General features: G+C 47.0%; 1 protein-coding gene across 1 annotated transcript in view; it reads right to left on the bottom strand.

Moving 5' to 3' along the window:
* The window catches only part of DNAJC2 (DnaJ heat shock protein family (Hsp40) member C2), a 112,696-nt gene that overhangs the window by 84,073 nt on the left and 7,366 nt on the right, over positions 1-21,257 (bottom strand). Inside the window, exons 2-7 of the mRNA XM_075345187.1 lie at positions 16,662-16,852; positions 16,080-16,155; positions 14,915-15,013; positions 14,298-14,439; positions 12,950-13,030; positions 12,493-12,558 (exon numbers count right to left, since the gene is read on the bottom strand). Coding sequence (XP_075201302.1) covers positions 12,493-12,558; positions 12,950-13,030; positions 14,298-14,439; positions 14,915-15,013; positions 16,080-16,155; positions 16,662-16,852 — 655 coding nt within the window. The remainder of the gene's footprint in view (positions 1-12,492; positions 12,559-12,949; positions 13,031-14,297; positions 14,440-14,914; positions 15,014-16,079; positions 16,156-16,661; positions 16,853-21,257) is intronic.

Below are 21,257 nucleotides of genomic sequence, written 5' to 3'. Positions count from 1 at the left end.
ACACACCTGCTGAGCCGTAGCCTGGTGCCTCAAAGCCCAGGACGCACCCACGGCTCTGGTAGAATGGGCCTTCAGCCCTGAGGGAACCGGAAGCCCAGCAGAACGGTAAGCTTCGAGAATTGGTTCCTTGATCCACCGAGCCAGGCTTGATTTGGAAGCCTGTGACCCTTTACGCTGGCCAGCGACAAGGACAAAGAGTGCATCCGAGCGGCGCAGGGGCGCCGTACGAGAAATGTAGAGTCTGAGTGCTCTCACCAGATCTAATCAAGTGCAAATCCTTTTCACATTGATGAACTGGATGAGGACAAACAGAGGGTAAGGAGATACCCTGATTGAGATGAAAGGGGGATACCACCTTAGGGAGAAATTCCGGAACCGGACGCAGAACCACCTTGTCCTGGTGAGACACCCGGAAAGGGGCTTTGCACGACAACGCTGCTAGCTCAGACACTCTCCGAAGTGAAGTGACTGCTACTAGGACAACCACTTTCTGCGAAAGGCGTGAGAGAGAAATATCCCTCATAGGCTCGAATGGTGGTTTCTGAAGAACCATCAGCACCCTGTTCAGATCCCAGGGTTCTAACAGCCGTTTGTAAGGAGGAACGATGTGACAAACCCCCTGCAGGAACGTGCGTACCTGTTGAAGTCTGGCTAGGCGCTTCTGGAAAAACACAGAGAGCGCTGAGACTTTTCCCTTAAGGGAGCCGAGCGACAAACCCTTTTCCAGTCCAAATTGAAGGAGGGACAGAAAAGGGGGCAAGGCAAATGGCCAGGGAGAAAAACCCTGAGCAGAGCACCACGACAGGAATATTTTCCACGTCCTGTGGTAGATCTTGGCGGACGTTGGTTTCCTAGCCTGTCTCATAGTGGCAATGACCTCTTGAGATAATCCTGAAGACGCTAGGATCCAGGACTCAATGGCCACACAGTCAGGTTGAGGGCCGCAGAATTCAGATGGAAAAACGGCCCTTGAGACAGCAAGTCTGTTCGGTCTGGTAGTGCCCACGGTTGGCCGACCGTGAGATGCCACAGATCCGGGTACCACGACCTCCTCGGCCAGTCTGGAGCGACGAGGATGACGCGGCGGCAGCCGGCCCTGATCTTGCGTAACACTCTGGGCAACAGTGCCAACGGAGGGAACACGTAAGTGAGCTGAAACTGCGACCAGTCCTGAACTAAGGCGTCTGCCGCCATAGCTCTGGGATCTTGAGACCGTGACATGAACGTCGGTACCTTGTTGTTGTGCCGGGACGCCATTAGGTCGACGTCCGGCATGCCCCAGCGGCAACATATCTCCTGAAACCCGTCCTGGTGAAGGGACCGTTCCCCTGCGTCCATGCCCTGGCGACTGAGAAAGTCTGCTCCCCAGTTTTCTACGCCTGGGATGTGAACTGCGGATATGGTGGAGGCTGTGGCTTCCAACCACAGTAGAATCCGCCGGACTTCCTGGAAGGCTTGCCGACTGCGTGTCCCGCCTTGGTGGTTGATGTATGCCACCGCTGTGGAGTTGTCCGACTGAATTCGGATCTGCTTGCCTTCCAACCACTGCTGGAATGCTTTTAGGGCCAGATACACTGCCCTGATCTCCAGAACATTGATCTGAAGCGAGGACTCTTGCTGAGTCCACATACCCTGAGCCCTGTGGTGGAGAAAAACTGCTCCCCACCCTGACAGACTCGCGTCCGTCGTGACCACCGCCCAGGATGGGAGTAGGAAGGAATTCCCCCTCGATAATGAAGTGGGAAGAAGCCACCACCGAAGGGAAGCTTTGATTGCCTGAGAGAGGGAGACGTTCCTGTCGAGGGACGTCGGTTTCCTGTCCCATTTGCGTAGGATGTCCCATTGAAGAGGACGCAGGTGAAACTGCGCGAAAGGGACTGCCTCCATTGCTGCCACCATCTTCCCGAGGAAGTGCATGAGGCGCCTCAAGGGGAGTGACTGACCTTGAAGGAGAGATTGCACCCCCGTCTGTAGTGAACGCTGCTTGTTCAGTGGAAGCTTCACTATCGCTGAGAGGGTATGAAACTCCATGTCAAGATATGTCAGCGATTGGGCCGGTGTCAGATTTGACTTTGGGAAATTGATGATCCACCCGAAACTCTGTAGAGGCTCCAGAGTAGCGTTGAGGCTGTGCTGGCATGCCTCTTGGAAGCTTTGACTAGCGGATTGTCTAAGTAAGGGATCACCGAGTGACCCTGGCAGTGGAGGACCGCGACTACTGTAGCCATGACCTTGGTGAAAGCCCGGGGGGCTGTCGCCAGGCCGAACGGCAGTGCCACTAACTGGAAAGTGTTCGTCTCCTATGGCGACGCGCAGGAAGCGCTGATGCTCTGGAGCAATCGGAACGTGAAGATAAGCATCTTTGATATCGCTCGATGCAAGGAAATCTCCTTGGGACATTGAGGCGATGATGGAGCGGAGGGATTCCATCCGGAACCGCCTGGTCTTTACGTGTTTGTTGAGCAGTTGTAGGTCCAGGACAGGACGGAAAGACCCGTCATTCTTTGGAACCACAAACAGGTTGGAGTAAAAACCGTGACCCTGTTGCTGAAGAGGAACAGGGATCACCACTCCTTCTGCCTTCAGAGTGCCCACCGCCTGCAGAGGAGCATCGGCTCTTTCGGGGGGCGGAGATGTTCTGAAGAATCGAGTCAGAGGACGAGAGCTGAACTCTATCCTGTAACCGTGAGACAGAATGTCTCTCACCCATCGGTCTTTTACCTGTGGCAGCCAGGTGTCGCAGAAGAGGGAGAGCCTGCCACCGACCGAGGATGCGGTGTGAGGCTGTCGTATGTCATGAGGAAGCCGCCTTGGTAGCGGCACCTCCGGCGGTTCCCGTAGCCACAAGGCCCCCACCGAATTGTCGGCTGCAACCGCCGTACGGCTCGCAGAGTCCAGGATAGCATTAATAGCGTAGGACGCAAATGCCGACGTTTGAGAGGTTATGGAAGCCACTAGCGGCGCAGACGTACGTGTGAGTGCGTCAATTTGGGCTTGACCCGCTGAGATAGCTTGGAGTGCCCATACTGCTGCGAATGCTGGAGCGAAAGACGCGCCGATAGCCTCATAGATGGATCTGAACCAGAGCTCCATCTGTCTGGCAGTGGCATCCTTGAGTGAAGCCCCATCTTCAACTGCAACTATGGATCTAGCCGCCAGTCTAGAGATTGGAGGATCCACCATGGGACACTGAGTCCAGCCCTTGACCACGTCAGGGGGGAAGGGATAACGTGTATCCTTAAGGCGCTTGGAAAAAACGCTTATCTGGACAAACTCGGTGTTTCTGGACTGCCTCTCTGACGTCGGAGTGATCCAGAAACATACTCGCTGTACGCTTGGGGGACCTGAAACGGAACTTCTCCTGCTGAGAAGGTGACTCCTCTGCTGGAGGAGCTGAGGGAGAAATATCCAGCATCATATTTATGGACGCAATAAGATCATTCACTATGGCGTCCCCATCAGGGGTATCAAGGTTGAGAGCGGCTTCAGGATCAGAATCCTGATCAGCTACCTCCGCTTCATCATACAGAGAGTCATCTCTCTGAGACCCTGAACAATGTGATGAGGTCGAGGGGATTTCCAAGCGAGCTCGCTTAGGCGGTCTGGGACTGCGGTCCGTGTCAGAGACCTCACCCTGGGATCTATGAGACACCCCGGGGGAACATTGTTGTTCCAACTGAGGGGAACTAGGGGGCAGTGATTCCACAGTGCCCATGGTCTGAGATACCAGTCTGGACTGCAAAGCTTCTAGTATTTTAGCCATAGTCTCAGAAAGTCTGTCAGTAAAAACTGCAAACTCCGTCCCTGTCACCTGGACAGTGTTAGCTGGTTGTTCCCCCTGGGCCCCCCTTAGCAGAGGCTCCGGCTGAGTAAGTGCCACAGGGGCCCACAATGAGGGTCAGTGGAACCTGCCGGTAACGAGGTTGTACATGCGGCGCAGGCAGCATAGTAAGCCTGTGTTTTGTTGTCCTTTGAGCAACACAACAGGGTATATAACCAGAAATCAACTGTGCACCATACAGTGTAAAGTATAGCAAACATATAAACTATAAACACACTTCTACACAAGTGGGGTCAGCACCTCAGGTGCTGCTTACCGCCCGCTTAAAGCGGTTGTGTGGCCACCCGAATCCCTGCCTGGGTCCCCCAGAGTTTGTCTCCCCTCTGCAGCGTCCTAGGAGCTGACAGGAATGGCTGCCGGCGTCCTGAGGAGAGGAGGGAGCCGTGGGCGTGACCCAGAAAGTGTGGGAGCTGGTGCCTCACTGTGCACAGTGAGGGGGGTGGAGTATGCAAAGCATGCTCCAGCCCTCAGTGCTGCCGTGCTGTACAGCGTCCCGCCCTTCCCCTGACTGGCAGGGCTGAGGGCGGGAAGAAACGGAGACTAGGCCCAAAAAGCCGGGGACTCGAGTTATAAGCGCGGCCGCCGTATAAGCGCGGCCGGCGCAGAGTCCCCGGCGCACTAAAAGTCCCAGCCGCGCCTCAGTAAAAACAATGGCAGCGGCGGTCAGCGCGGTAGTCCCCATACACAAATACACTCAGCGACGCTGCAGTGTATAATGGCACAAAGGCGGTCAGCGCCGCGGTCCCCGGTGCACTAGCACACCCAGCAATGCTGGAGTGTTGCTGTGCGCGGTCCCCACGGGGACACAGAGTACCTTAAAGTAGCAGGGCCATGTCCCTGAACGATACCCGGCTCCTATCCAGCAGGCTCCTCAGGAGTTGTGGATGAAGCACGGTCTCAGTGCCTGGAGACCGATGGGATCCCACTTCACCCAGAGCCCTAAGGGGGATGGGGAAGGAAAACAGCATGTGGGCTCCAGCCTCCGTACCCGCAATGGATACCTCAACCTTAACAACACCGCCGACAAGAGTGGGGTGAGAAGGGAGCATGCTGGGGGTCCTATATGGGCCCACTTTTCTTCCATCCGACATAGTCAGCAGCTGCTGCTGACTAATCTGTGGAGCTATGTGTGCAGGTCTGCCTCCTTCGCACAAAGCATAAAAACTGAGGAGCCCGTGGGAGCACGGGGGGGTGTATAGGCAGAAGGGGAGGGGCTTTACACTTTTAGTGTAATACTTTGTGCGGCCTCCGGAGGCATAGCCTATACACCCAATTGTCTGGGTCTCCCAATGGAGCGACAAAGAAATCACTCGGCCTATTGGGACGCACTTAAAGCGTATTTGAGGGGCTGCTGTCACTCCTCCATCTCATATATCAAGAAACAGGCGGCCAGAGAGGAGGAGGAATTGGCCACTCAAAATAGAACACTAGAACATAGATTTACTTCAGACCCGTCTGAGGAAAACAGAACTCAATGGTTACAAGCTGGGATGAAATATCTTTTATATTTACAGGATAAGGCCAAGAGACATGTCTTCTTCACGAACCAGAGGTATTTCGAGCAAGGGAACCAATCTAGTAGCCTACTAGCGTTCTTGGTGCACCAGTCCAATAGCTCACCTGCGGTCCTCAAGATTAGAGCCCCTAGTGGCGAACCAGTCACTTCTGTCAATGACATTCTGGAAGTGTTCTTGGAATTTTATAGGAACCTATATGAGTCCAGACTGACCATGTCGAGGGAGGAGATTGCTGATTAACTGCGAGATCTGAAGTTTCCCAGATTGACTTCGGCTCAGAGATCGGCCTTGGATGAGCCCATTAGTATGGAGGAGGTGGTGGAAGCGATGGGGGCACTTAATAAAAGGTAGGGCGTCTGGTCCTGATGGACTCCCGATTGAAATATTTAGCAAATATCAGAGGGGGGCTTGCTGCTCGAGCCCTCCTGGAAACGGTTGAGGCTTCGTTCCGCAAGGGACGGCTGCCTGACTATGAGGCAACCAGCGTTCTGCTACTGAAACCAGACAAGGACCCATTGGACTGTGGCTCATACAGACCGATCTCTTTGTTGAACTCGGATTATAAAATTCTTACCAAAATATTGGCAACTAGACTTAAAGTGATCTCCTCCATAATACATGAAGACCAGTCGGGATTCATTCCGGGCAGGAGTACCTCGGATAACCTGAGGAGGGCGCAGGTGATCTTACAGATGGGTACCAAGTTAGAGGAGGATTGGGCTCTGGTCTCATTAGATGCGGCCAAGGCCTTTGATTCTATAGAATGGCCATACCTGCTGGAGGTGCTGAGAGCATTTGGTTTCGGCAACGAATTCATCAGATGGTTTGAGATTATATATAAAGCACCGTCTGCTAACATCCAGTTGGGTGGCGGGGTGTCAGAAACTTTCTCCCTGGGGAGGGGAACCAGACAGGGATGCCCCCTATCCCCTCTCCTGTTTGCCCTGGCCATGGAGCCGCTGGCGGTGTGCATTCGGGCGGACCCAATTTACCATGGAGTGAAGCACCGTAAGGGAGATGAACGCTTGTCTTTGTATGCAGACGACTTGTTACTGTTTACATCTGACCCGGATTCCTCCATTCCCAGGGCTGTGGAGCTTATTGACCAATTCGGGGAGTTCTCGGGCCTGGCAATAAACTGGTCAAAGTTGTACCTCCTCTTTTTGTCCCGGGACAGAGAAAACGGCGAACACTTACATATGTAGGATTCCGGTGGTTCATCACTTTAAATACCTGGGGATTATACTGACAAGAAGCCCTTCGGAGAGGATAGCAAGAAACATCGCCCCTCTTTTATCACACCTCGGGGAGAAATTTAATAGATGGAGCCAGCTCCCGCTTTCAGTTGCGGGAAGGATTAACCTTCTCAAAATGATAGTACAACCAAAGTGTCTTTACATTACCCAGCATGTATTTGTGCAGATCCCTCGCTCCTTCTTTCGGACCCTGGACTCCTTAATGATTACCTTTGTCTGGGGCGCTTCCAGATCGAAAGTCCAATTGGCCAAATTACAGAGGCCCAAAGACCTGGGGGGGTATGGCCCTCCCTGATCTTTATATATACTACCTGGCCGGACAACTGAAATATCTGGGTCAATGGACACTACCTGGGGTGATGGGTTCTCCGGAGGGATTCTTGGCAGAGTTTACGGGTGTGGATCTCCTATGGCCCCTATTGACAGATTACAAGAGAGCCCCTGAGGGCCGTACTCTCCCGATACACAAACTGGGGGCCAGGATATGGAAAGAGGCTAAAGCCATATTCGGATTTCATGATATACCAATTGAGACCCCCTTATGGGGTAACATGGACCTTCCGCACTTTTGTGGGTTGCCGGGCTTCGGTGGATGGAGGAATCGCGGAATAGTCTCCCTGAGCTCAATTGTCCGTGATGGTGAACTCCGTCCTTTTGCGCAACTGCGAGCGGCATTCTAATTGCCGGAATCCCATGGGTTTCAGTACCTCCAGATCAGACACGCCTTTCGGGCTCAGTTCTCTGGTCGTGGGGTTAGATTCTCTTCCTTCCCAATCATTGGAATCATTAGATCACAAGGCCCTGGCGGTCTTATCTCCAAACTATACTCCTCTCTCATTCGGGCCAAAGCCATGAATAACCCTCTTTCTGTCCGGGATAAGTGGAGAGCCAGGATTCCTGAAATAGATGACGTAGTTTGGGACGACATCGTCGAATCCCACACTTTGGTCTCTCCTGCAATTAATAACAGGCTGATCCAATTATACATAATACACCAGAGTTACATCACTCCCCAGAGACTGAAAAAGATGAACAACTCGGTGGGGGAAGAGTTGTCCGAGGTGTGGGAGAGACGGTGCAGATTTCTGGCACATGATATGGGAATGTCAGATCATTTACTCTTATTGGGGTGAGGTTACAGCGGTTCTTTCCTCCATACTTGAAAAACTCATCCCCCATCTAGGGCCTCTTGGATTGCACTGGTAAATACTATAATCCCGCTAGAACAATTTGTATTCAAGACGAGATGTTCTTTAAATAAATTTGACAAAATATGGGGCAGATGGTTGGGTTTGCCCTTGACTGGGGGCTCACCCGGTTCCCTGGCTAATAACCTACAGACATTGCTGTCGCAGTAATAATTTGTTAGCATACCAGTAATACGGAAGGGGAAATCTATAGATCATAAGGTTATATATCAGCAGTGTGACGAGGTCCCCGTCACCTAGTTTGCATATTCCTTGTCAATATGAGTTTTCTTTTACCCCATGTTAGATATGGCTTGTGAGCAGACACATTTGAGGTATCTACTGTTTCAATGTTATCCTAAGAGTACGGGATGTTGACTTGATTATTAATGTATTGTCACTCTGGATTTTGATCAATATTTACCCATATCCTAACTGTACAAATTGTTGACTTGATTTTTGATGTAATGCCATACTTAACCTTCAATAAAAAGAGTTTAAAAAAAAACAAACATCCCAAGAAGCATTGTGCAAGCGATCATATTGAAATGGAAGGAGTATCATACCACTGCAAATCTACCAAGACCCGGCCGTCCATCCAAACTTTCATCTCAAACAAGGAGAAGACTGATCAGAGATGCAGCCAAGAGGCCCATGATCACTCTGGATGAACTGCAGAGATCTACAGCTGAGGTGCGAGAGTCTGGCCATAGGATAACAATCAGTCGTACACTGCACAAATCTGGCCTTTATGGAAGAGTGGCAAGGAGAAAGCCATTTCTCAAAGATATTCATAAAAAGTGTTGTTTAAAAGTTTGCCACAAGCCACCTGGGAGACACACCAAACATGTGGAAGAAGTTGCTCTGGTCAGATGAAACCAAAATCAAACTATTTGGGCACAATGCCAAATGATACGTTTGGCGTAAAAGCAACACAGCTCATCACCCTGAACACACCATCCCCACTGTGAAACATGGTGGTGACAGCATCATGGTTTGGGCCTGCTTTTCTTCAGCAGGGACAGGGAAGATGGTTAAAATTGATTGAAAGATGGATGGAGCCAAATACAGGACCATTCTTGAAGAATCTGCAAAAGACCTGAGACTGGGATGGAAATTTGTCTTTGAACAAGACAATGCTCCCAAACAGAAAGCAAAATCTACAATGGAATGGTTCACAAATAAACGTATCCAGGTGTTAGAATGGCCAAGTCAAAGTCCAGACCTGAATCCAATCGAGAATCTGTGGAAGGAGCTGAAAACTGCTGTTCACAAACGCTCTCCATCCAACCTGTCTCAGCTCAAGCTATTTGCAAAGGAAGAATAGGCAAGAATTTCAGTCACTCGATGTTCAAAACTGATAGACACATACCCCAAGCGACTTGCAGCTGTAATCGCAGCAAAAGATGGCGCTACAAAGTATTAACTTAAAGGGGCCGAATAATATTGCCCGCCCCAATTTTCAGTTATTTTTTTTATTTTTAAAATAAGCAATAAATTTCGTTCACCTACACAATTGTGTCCCACTTGTTGATTCTTCACCATAGCATTAAAAATTTTATCTTTATGTTTGAAGCCTGAAATGTGGGAAAAGGTTGAAAAATTCAAGGGGGCCAAATACTTTTACAAGGGACTGTATCTTGCTTATGGTCAATTGTTTGTTCTGCGTGATACAGTTCTGTGCAAACGTTTTAGGCAGGTGGGAAAAAAAATGCTATAAGTAGGAATACTTTTTAAAAAAAATAGAAGACGTGTTATAGTTTATTTTTTATCAGTTAGCAAGTGAAGTAACAAAGACATCAAAATCAAATCAATGTTGGTGTGACCTTTGAAATCTTTGCCTGGAAAAAAACTTTGCTGATACAGTATAACCTACTTGTTTGCTGTGCAGTCTTACCTTGTCGTATGACCAGTGACATGAATCAGTCTTCCAAAATTTCACATTTGTAGCAGAGTTTGGTTGTTTGTCACAAGTTTTAAGTCTCCTACACAACTGTATCAGTTTTAGTTAATGAAATTGATATACTTAAGTTACTCATACAACTGACTATAATCATACAAAATCCCTGACAATATGAAAGTGTAACTAGAAGAATTGATCTAGTTTTAAAGGTAAAGAGAGGTTACTAGTGATGAGCGAACTGCTCGGTGCTTGGTGAGCGTAAAGAGCATTTTGTTACTCAGTATTGCTTTTACAGAGTATAATGGACGTCAATGGGGAATGCTAGCATTTTTCCAGAAGATTTTCCGGAAAAATGCTCACGTTCCCAATTGGCTTCCATTATACTCTTTAAACTAGTACCAAGCACCCGAGCATCAAGCTGCTGGTTCCGCTTACCAAGCAGGTCGCTCATCACTAGTGGTCACACCAAAATATTGATTTGATTTAAGTCTCTTTTGTTCATTCATTTTGTATTTTAACTGATTAAAATAAACGATTAACACTTCTGTTCTTTAAAGCATTCTTACTTTGCAGCATTTTTTACACATCTGTGTACATGTTTTGCACAGTACTTTAATATTCATTCATATTTAGTAAGAAAAGGAGTATGCTGATCTTGATGTTATTGGTGTTGTTTTTATTTCCCTACAACTGGAATCTGTGGGAGTCTTGAAGACTTTGAGGGTGGAAACTGGGTATGATTGAATGAAGGAAATCCAGGAGTGACAGGATCACCAGTACCAAAATGAGCGTGGCCAAAAGGAGAATTAATTTTATCACTTGTTTTCCCATTAGGAAAATGAAAATTATTAGGTTCAGGGTACATAGACATGAATATGAATCAGCTCATCAGTACCTGACTCACTGGTTTTCCTGTGTGGAGCCTGTTACAGACAATGCTCCCTCTCTAAAGTCAATGTCCACAGCGCGGATTCATAAACCGCTGTAGTGGTTATGAAGGGAGGCAGACTACAAAGAACTCCGCCAGAGAACTGAAAGATGGAGGGGAAAGCTGAATGTAGGGGAGAACAGAGCAGACTGCTGAGAAGAAAGTGTGGCTGGATGTACACATGAACGTAGCAGGCTGTTGAGGAGAGGTGGATGTTGCATGTAGAGAAGAAACGCTACAGCGAAAAAGGGGGGAGGCTGTATACAGAGTAGAACATCGGGAGCTGCTAAGAAGGTGGGGTGGAGACTGGATGCAGAGGAGAACAGAGAGGACTGCCCAGAATGAGAAAGGGGTCTGGACTTAGAATAAAATCGAGCTGCTTGCTGAGGAGGGGGGAGAAGGCTTGATACTAGTGGAATATAGAGAAGGCTGCTGAGAAGGGGGAAGGATGGATACAACAGAGGAGAATGAAGCTGGCTGCTAAGAAGGAGGAGGAGAATGGAGCAGACTGCTGAGACAGTGTGGTAAAGATTGGATGTAGAGGAGAACCAAGCTGACTGCTAAGAATGAGGTGGTAGGCTAGAGGAAATCAGCTGACTGCTGAGGAGGCAAAAAACTGGATGTACCTGGGGAACGGAACAGGCTGACAATATGAGGGGAGTCTGGATTTACAATAGAACAAACCTGGCTGCTGAGGAGAGGGGAGGCTGGATACAGAGGAACACTGAGCAGCCTGCTGTAAAGGACAGGGAGGCTAGATCCAGAGAAGGGAGCAGGCTGCTTAAGAGGGAGAGACTGGATAGAGAGAAGGGAGCAGGCTGCTTAAGAGGGAGAGACTGGGTACAGAGAAGGGAGCAGGCTGCTGAAGAGGGAGAGACTGGATACAGAGAAGGGAGCAGGCTGCTGAAGAGCGAGAGACTGGATACAGAGAAGGGAGCAGGCTGCTGAAGAGGGAGAGACTGGATACGGAGAAGGGAGCAGGCTGCTGAAGAGGGAGAGACTGGATACAGAGAAGGGAGCAGGCTGCTGAAGAGGGAGAGACTGGATACAGAGAAGGGAGCATGCTGCTGAAGAGGGAGAGACTGGATACAGAGAAGGGAGCAGGCTGCTGAAGAGGGAGAGACTGGATACAGAGAAGGGAGCAGGCTGCTGAAGAGGGGGAGGCTAGATACAGAGAAGGGAGCTAGCTGCTGAAGAGGGGGAGGCTAGATACAGAGAAGGGAGCTAGCTGCTGAAGAGGGGGAGGCTAGATACAGAGAAGGGAGCTAGCTGCTGAAGAGGGGGAGGCTAGATACAGAGAAGGGAGCTAGCTGCTGAAGAGGGGGAGGCTAGATACAGAGAAGGGAGCAGGCTGCTGAAGAGGGGGAGGCTAGATACAGAGAAGGGAGCTAGCTGCTGAAGAGGGGGAGGCTAGATACAGAGAAGGGAGCTAGCTGCTGAAGAGGGGGAGGCTGGATGCAGAGGAGAATGAAGCAAACTGCTGAGAAGTTGGAGTGGAGACTGGATAAAGAGGAAAACAGAGATGACTGCTGCATAGCGAGGAGTCTGGCTGTAGAAGAGCAGGCTGCTGAGAATGAGAGGGGAGTCTGGATTAAGAAGAGAACGGACCTGGGTACAGAGGAGAGGGAGGCTGGAAACAAAAGAATAATGGAGTAGGCTGCTGAGAAGGGAGACCTGCATTGGAGGAAAAAGTGCAGTTCAGAACAGTGCTGAACCACCGAGAGGGGGCTATAATGGAGGAAGACTGTGGAGGAGGGCGACAGGGAGGTGGCATGTCAGAGTGATTCAAGGGGATGGTAAAAGATAATAGAGATGTGAAGGAAAGTCTGATTGCATTTGGGGAATTAAAGTACTATTCACCATTCTGCTTTTTCTTTTTCTTCTTCATCCAAGTAAGAAAATTCTCGCCAAGAATCAAAATTGTACCTGGAAAAAAAAAATCCAAAACAAAACACAAAGAAAATTAAATTACACAGGTTAGCGATCACAGTACAAAGTTCTCAAACAGGTTGTCCATGATGTCAAAAACTTGGCTGCCTTCTTCCATAAAAATAATCACGCCCGTCTACAAGTTACGTATGGTATTGCAGTTCAGCTACATTGGCATGAATGATGCACAATACCATACTCAACTTACACACAAGCAGCCATGTTTTTCTAATCCTGGATAAACTAATTCAATGTGGATATAAAATATATGTAACATAATGTATCATAATTTCTGTATTAATGAATAGGTTCAAGCTTATTTATAATTTAATTATTCTGAAAAGTAATACTGTAAAAGCAAGCCTAACAGAGGTTTTATAAAACGTACCAAAAAGAATAAAAGCCATCTACATCTTCAATGGTGGTGCCCATGCTGCCAAGTTTTGGAACATTTTTCTTGTTAGACCACCTGAAATGGTTAAATAGAATTATTACAAAGTTGTTTTATAGTTCAAGCAACAGAAATATGATTCTCTCCAAAATGCATAGACAAGCACTCCTTTTGTAGACATGTATTACATGACTGCCTGTCCAATGGGTGTCATGTAATACTACATTTTCCTTGGATCAAACACTTTCCCTCCTGTAAGGCCAGGATCACACAAGCGCAGGCAAAATTGTCCGGTTGGGACACCAAAAAACCCCTATCCGTATTGTGTTCTGCATGTCCGATTCTTAAATCCATGTGCTATATAAGTCATTTTGTCATATTTGTAACGCAGCCCTATGCCCGTGGTTTTTACGTCCGTGTGCTTTTCATATATCTGTTTAGTACATGCGTAAGGTATTCAGTTTATAAGAATAATTTAATAAATGGCAATGTTTTTCCAATAATGATCTGGAATACATATGAAAGTAGTACAAGCTGCAATTATTTTTACATGCAGATGTATTGTTCATGTGACGTTACACATTACCTTACATTTGTCCCTGTGCTGTCTTTATACAAACACAGTACACGGACATTTAATATACTTGTCCGAAGGCTGATATTTGGTAGTAGCCCAGTCTTGTCATCTGACTGGGACAATTGTTTGAGAGTATCCGACATTTTAATTTATTTTTTATCAATCAATAGTACACATGAAAATGTCACACTGTGTAATGTATGTTAGAGAAATCTACTTCCTCCTCTTCCTGGATTTATATTTTTTTGATTTTTTATAATCTCAATTCACAGGTAAAATGTGTATTCAGTCAGTGCAGACTTTCACATAGAGTTCTATGGAGAGAGGAGGGATGGGAACTAGAAGCAGACATACACATTCTGCTGCAAGTTCTCCTGAAACCACAGGTTCCCTTTAATAAAAATGTCACTGGTTTATCAGCAGGTGATCGTCACTTGTGCTAGCCAGTACAGGAAATGTGTAAAATAATGTGCTTATGCTGACAAAAATAGACCAAATGCAATACTTAGAAAGCCATTTTAACACTTTTGGCAATGTGTGTGATAGATGTAATTGTTTTTCAACACCTCAGTTTCTTGTCCCTACCGTAGGCTCATCACAAATGCCGATCACTGGCCACAGCTGATCACTGCCGCGGCCACTGACTGGATAAGTGAGTATTTCTGGCCAATTCCAAGGCTTAAGAACCTACTTATAGAGCTCTATCATAGGAATAGGTGTACTTCTACATCCATGGACCTCTTTCATCTTCATTTATACATTTCTTACCTGCTATTTCTATCAAACACAGGACAAAAGACTTCAAAGAAGTTGTCTTTCCCCTCACTTTTTGAGGGGACAGAATTATCAAAGGTGGGATCAATGCTGTTGAAGGCTCTTCTCTTCACAGGATCAGATAATATTTCATATGCTAAAACAAAAGCACAAAATGGTTAAACACCACTCTATCACTGATGACCTAGCTTATGGATGGATCATAAATTGTTTAGTCATGGACAGCCCCATAAGCTAGCAGCGATGAGATGCAAGTACAGCAGCACCACTTTCTGTCTACAGGGAAGCAGAGATGTTTGGGCTATAGGAAAAGTGGAGTAATGATCTGTGCTGATACATGAGAGCGAATGAAGACAGCAGCACCCAGGGCACTCAGACATCACATCCAACATTACTGGGAGGGTCAGGGCCACAGGAGAAAAGGCTGACCTAGGAGCAGGCTGGAGACTGCATATCATGGGGACTGAAAAGGAATGAAGATTGCAGCCTGAAACACAGTGCAACTTAACACAAACTAGCCTATATAGGAAAAATTAATAATTTATTTTCGACTCAGAAGGTGTCTTTAGCCTGTAATGTGTCAATGCACGATTCATGGAGAGTATGCTCACCTTTAGTAATACACGTGAAATAATCGTTATCGCCTTCGACAATTTGCTCTCCTGCTGCTTTTCTTTTGTCAGGGTGATGCTTCAAAACCATTGCTTTATCTGGGCACAAATAGGAAACATGAGTTATTCCACAGATCACTTGGCTGTATGCCCACAATGACTTTTTGTCGCTGGGTATTTTCACTGCATCAAAAACGCTGTGTCTTACAGCTTCAGCAAAGTGGATGGGATTTATAGAAATCTCAGGCCCACTGTGCTTCATTACTCGGCGTAAACTGACCTGCGGTGCGTGTTTCAAATCCGCACCATGTCAATTTCTCCTGTGGGTACGCTGAGGTTTATGTGTGGATTTTCCCCATAGACTTGCATTAGATGCTGAAAATCTCCAGGTAAAAAACACACTGCAGAATCGCATTAAAAATGCATGTAGTCCACAAATAAGTGTATCAATAAAGTTCTATCAGGGTCATATACCAGAAAGTAACAAAAAAAAAAAAAAAGGAACCTGTCACCAGTCTTAGTGTGTGAACCGATACTACCACCTTCTGAGTGTCTGTACTGCATTACACAAACGTGTCCATCATCCCCTAACTCCCCCTGTATACCACCAAAAATGCCTTTTTATTTTCTCCCATGCTGTATACAAATGCTTTTGGTATGGTCCAATGGGCATTAATTTCCTCGGCACCTGTGCCACCTTTGCCCCCAAAAGCAGTCCTCCAGCTTTGATTGATGTGAATGGTGGTCCTGCATCAGCCACACAGCTGAAAAATCTTGTGCCTGCACATTAGCATCATCGGTTTGCGCAGGCGCACTTTGCTCTGCTGCGGACAGAGCACGAAACAGAACTGCACATGCGCCCGGGACACGTCATTTCAGCTCCTTTTGAACCAGAACCAATTCTGGAATGACATTGGATTTAGAGTCTCTTGGCCTATGTTATGCCACTCTCAGATGAGGTATCAAAAACTGCTGACAGATTCCCTTTAACTGATAAAATGGGGGGGGGGAATTAAATTGTATTCAAGGTTGAACATTGATTTTAAAGCCAAGGTGAGGTTCTTATTGAACCCTTTCTGCCGTTGGACAACTGATAAAAACCATTTTCTTACACATTAGAGACAGCAGTGTGCTCAGCTGTTCATCCACAGAACAAGTTACTTACGAGCTGCTTTAATCTGTTTCTGTGTAGCCTTATACCTCAGGTTCTTCAGTCCAAGCACTGCGTAATGGTCTTGGTTCTAAAAAGAACAACCAAACATTTTCCATTAAAAAAAAAAAAGTTAAACTTGTGAACATGTTCTTTCACTGTAAATGTTTTATACAAAGCTGCATCATTTTCCATTACGCAATGATACCTTTAGGCTATGTGCGCACATTGCGTAATTTCATCCGTTTACGCAGCGTATTGCACTGCAGCGTAAGCACATGCGTCCCCTTCAGAATCTATGTAGACTGTGCATAATCCGTGCGCACGATGCTTTTTTGAATGCAGCGATTTGTGTCAAAAATTTGACAAAATCTCTGCGTTTAAAAATGCAGCATGTCAATTATTCCGTGCGCTTTGGATGCTGCTCCCACTCTGTCTATGGTGAGGGCAGCAGCCATAGCGCATTAAATCGCCATCTATTCTGCAGACACACTGCATCCATTACGCAGTGTTTCTGCAGCGATTTGCAGTGCACATGTGCTGCCAAATCGATGCAGAAATTTCAGCATGTATGTGGGCACATAGTCTTATACTCACCTTCCAGTCTTTAGGATCAAGGGTTTTCAATAGTGCAAATTCCTCCAGCTGAAACTCTTCATCCTCGGACTCCTCAGAGCTCGCCTTCTCATCCTCCAGCTCCTGAAATGAGGCCGACACATTTCTATTCCTGCGTTTAATGAAAGCTTCAAACCATCGTCCCACTGGTTCAACCTGGCACAGCAATGAGGCTGCCAAAACAGAGAAAACACACGTTAGAAAACACAAACTGGAAAAAAGCTATCGGATTCTGCACAGCGTTATGTCACACAAATTAAATTACATTAATTACCTATTCTGTTACAATGGAAGAGGTGTCTTTTGCTTTTCCTTAAGGGGAACCTGTCAGGCTGATCTTTTACATCACACAAAGCTTTCATTTACCCAGGGGCATGTCTAGCACTGTATTACAAGGGGTTTTCACTAGGAAAAGTGGTCCCCACAGCAATGTATATGTATAGACCAACAAACTCAAGATAGCACTCACCCTCCCCCGTACAGACTCTCCACTGCTATTTTTTTCTCAGCGTTTAGGCTATGTGCGCACGTTGCGTAAATACATGCAGTTACGTTGCGCTTTGTAGCGCAGCGTAACTGCATGCGTCCTGCGTCCCCTGCACAGTCTATAGAGATTGTGCAGGGGCCGTGCGCACGTGGCGTTTTAGAGCGCAGCGCTTCGGCTACTGCCGAAGCGCTGCGTAAAAAGAAGTGACATGTCACTTCTTTCCTGCGCTTTGCCGGCAGCTCCTGCACGGTCTATGGCAGGAGCTGCAGGCAGAGCGCATGGAATCGGCTTTCACTACGGACATTTCTGCAGCGATTTAAAGCGCACATGTGCTCTTCAGATCGCTGCAGAAATTTCTGCAGTGACTGTACGCAACGTGCGCCCATAGCCTTACGCCTGTAGTGGGAAATGTAAACACGCAAGTGTGGGAGGGCACTAGATACAAATAGCATATGGAAATCAAAGAGGGATCATAAAAAGCCACTAGCACATTTTAGAAAAGACTTGAGCAATGAAAAAGAAAAGAAAATGTGCAAAAAGTGGTATCACCAATATAACAAATAATATCATTTATTAGACACAAAAAACCAAACATGGACATACATTAAAAGCAATTAAAAAAGCACAAGCTTATATGAATACATATGTTTGGTGTCAATGGTGTATGGCACCAAAAACACCCCACACCCTCAACAAGCCAAACAACCCAATGAGGAGGACGTAGCCCGGCATAAAGGTTCAAACAATTGCAATATAATAAGGCAGGTGAGTAAAATGCAACGCCAAAAAGATGCCCAGACATAAATAGGGTAAGTAACTAACTAGCAATGCATTGCAGTAAATAACACACTTGGGCTGAAACACAACAATCACCTGTCCCAAGAAAGTGTGTTGAACCAGAAAGACGCAAAGGCGCACGCCAGTAAAAATGAGGGCTGGAGACGAGGAAAATACAAAAGAGGGGGTGGGGTGGTGACCCCACGCGTATCGCTACAGCAAAGTGTAGCTTCCTCAGGAGAAAGCCTGAGGAAGCTACACTTTGCTGTAGTGATACGCTGGTTCAACACACTTTCTTGGGACAGGTGATTGTTGTGTTTCAGCCCATGTGTGTTATTTACTGCAATGCATTGCTAGTTAGTTACTTACCCTATTTATGTCTGGGCATCTTTTTGGCGTTGCATTTTACTCACCTGCCTTATTATATTGCAATTGTTTGAACCTTTATGCCGGGCTACGTCCTCCTCATTGGGTTGTTTGGCTTGTTGAGGGTGTGGGGTGTTTTTGGTGCCATACACCATTGACACCAAACATATGTATTCATATAAGCTTGTGCTTTTTTAATTGCTTTTAATGTATGTCCATGTTTGTTTTTTTGTGTCTAATAAATGATATTTGTTATATTGGTGATCCCACTTTTTGCACATTTTCTTTTCTTTTTCATTGCTCTAGCCTGTAGTGGGGACATCACATTAACAGCGTACATTATGCCTGCAGACAATCACTAAGCTCAGCAGCTTTCCTGAAATAGGCAACACAAGCTTCCGAGACCAATTCTTTGGGGACCACTTTTCTTAAAGTGAATACTCCCTTTAGCATACATTATAGTGGCATGCCCCTGGTATATTTAGGTAGCTAAGACTGACAGGTTCCTTTCCACAGATTATCCAAAGAGGACCATCCTTTCCCTATGTCCTACTGGGATGTATGGACACCATATAGGTGTATGCACAAGTCACTCCTTTTCTCGCGAAGTTGAACTGTCCTTGTAAACACTAAGAATGAGAAGTGTGAATTGGTAAGTGAGACTCCCTGCAGCATGTACTTGCCTGGACTGCAATAGTGTTCCTTTCTCTAACATATGCAGTTGTAGCCTAACCTCTTGGTTCGGAAAGTTTGCCGCTTTGGTGTTTTTAGTTAGCAGTACAATTAGGTGGCGTGCCCGATCAGGGTTCACAGTGTTTGACGCAGTGTGTTTTCACTGCATCCAAAATATTGCGTTTTTCAGTAGCAGCGCAGTGGATGGATTTATAGAAATCCCATGCCCACTGTGCTTCTTTCCTCCGCAGCATAAACTAATATGTGGCACAGCTTTCCTAGCCACAGCATGTCAATTTATTGCTGCGGAACTGCGAGTGTTCAGGGAGAACAGAGAGAAAGTCCACATCTGCCCGAACTCTGATCGTGGGCATGGGCAGCTGTGCTCTCCTGTGGAAAGCACTCGCAGCTCCGCAGGAGAAGACAAGCTGCGTCCAGAGCGCAGCATGTCCGAATCGTGGGCACATAAACATATGAAATGCTTATAAGGGTGTTGGTTTTTTTTAAAAACTTTTATTGATAGATACAAAGTTTATGCAAAAACTCAATATTTAAAGTGTTAGAAGTTTAAGGGTATGTGCGCACTAGGCGTTTTTTCCACACTGCGTTTTTATGTGCGTTTTTGTCTCAAAAACGCACCCGCGGCTAAAAAAAGGGAATTTTGTTTACTTACCGTAAATTCCTTTTCTTCTAGCTCCTATTGGGAGACCCAGACAATTGGGTGTATAGCTTCTGCCTCTAGAGGCCACACAAAGTATTACACTTTAAAAAGTGTAACCCCTCCCCTCTGCCTATACACCCTCCCGTGGACCACAGGCTCCTCAGTTTTGGTGCAAAAGCAGGAAGGAGAAAACTTATAAATTGGTCTAGGGTAAATTCAATCCGAAGGATGTTCAGAGAACTGAAGACCATGAACCAAAAGAACAATTCAACATCAACAACATGTGTACACAAAAGAACAACCAGCCCGAAGGCTACAGGGGCGGGTGCTGGGTCTCCCAATAGGAGCTAGAAGAAAAGGAATTTACGGTAAGTAAACAAAATTCCCTTTTTCTTTGCCGCTCCATTGGGAGACCCAGACAATTGGGACGTCCAAGAGCAGTCCCTGGGTGGGTAAAGCAATACCTCAATAAAAAGAGCCGAAAACGGCCCCCTCTTACAGGTGGGCAACTGCCGCCTGAAGGACTCGCCTACCTAGACTGGCGTCTGCCGAAGCATAGGTATGCACTTGATAGTGCTTCGTGAAAGTGTGCAGACTAGACCACGTAGCTGCCTGACACACCTGCTGAGCCGTCGCCCGGTGCCACAATGCCCAGGACGCACCTATGGCTCTGGTAGAATGGGCTTTCAACCCTGAAGGGAGCGGAAGCCCAGAAGAACGGTAGGCCTAGAGAATCGGTTCCTTGATCCACCGAGCCAAGGTTGACTTGGAGGCCTGAGAGCCCTTACGCTGGCCAGCGACAAGGACAAAGAGCGCGTCTGAACGGCGCAGGGGCGCCGTGCGAGACACGTAGAACCGGAGTGCTCTCACTAGATCCAAAGAGTGCAAATCCTTTTCACACTGGTGAATTGGATTAGGGCAAAAGGCAGGCAAGGAGATATCCTGATTTAGATGAAAAGGGGATACCACCTTAGGGAGAAATTCCGGGACAGGACGCAGAACCACCTTATCCTGGTGAAAAACCAGGAAGGGGGCTTTGCATGACAGCGCTGCAAGCTCAGACACTCTCCGAAGAGATGTGACTGCCACCAGGAAGGCCACCTTCTGCGAAAGACGGGAGAGAGAGAGACATCCCGCAGCAACTCAAAAGGCGGCTTTTGAAGAGCAGTCAGGACCCTGTTAAGATCCCAAGGTTCCAACGGCCTCCTTCCACACAAAGCATAAAACTGAGGAGCCCGTGGTCCACGGGAGGGTGTATAGGCAGAGGGGAGGGGTTACACTTTTTAAAGTGTAATACTTTGTGTGGCCTCCAGAGGCAGAAGCTATACACCCAATTGTCTGGGTCTCCCAATGGAGCGGCAAAGAAAACGCGATTTGGTGCATTTTTTGCTGCGTTTTTGCTCACTGCGTTTTTAATCAGTGCACAATGCCATAGATTGTTGATGGAAAAAAAAAAAAGGTCTGATGTCATTTCCTTCTTCAAAATGTTCTTCATTGTATGCAGGAGAGCAGACAGCTGCAGAACTACAAGGCTCAGCATCCTCCATCCAGGACTGTATGCAGGAGTTTTTTGCCCAAAAAGAAAAACAAAATGACATGGGCTTCGCTATATTTT

This window comes from Anomaloglossus baeobatrachus, chromosome 4 (assembly GCF_048569485.1).
Source record: "Anomaloglossus baeobatrachus isolate aAnoBae1 chromosome 4, aAnoBae1.hap1, whole genome shotgun sequence".
NCBI classification, from domain to species: Eukaryota; Metazoa; Chordata; class Amphibia; order Anura; family Aromobatidae; genus Anomaloglossus; species Anomaloglossus baeobatrachus.
The sequence above is the reverse complement of the archived record's forward strand: the minus strand, read 5'-3'. Positions and strand labels throughout refer to the sequence as shown.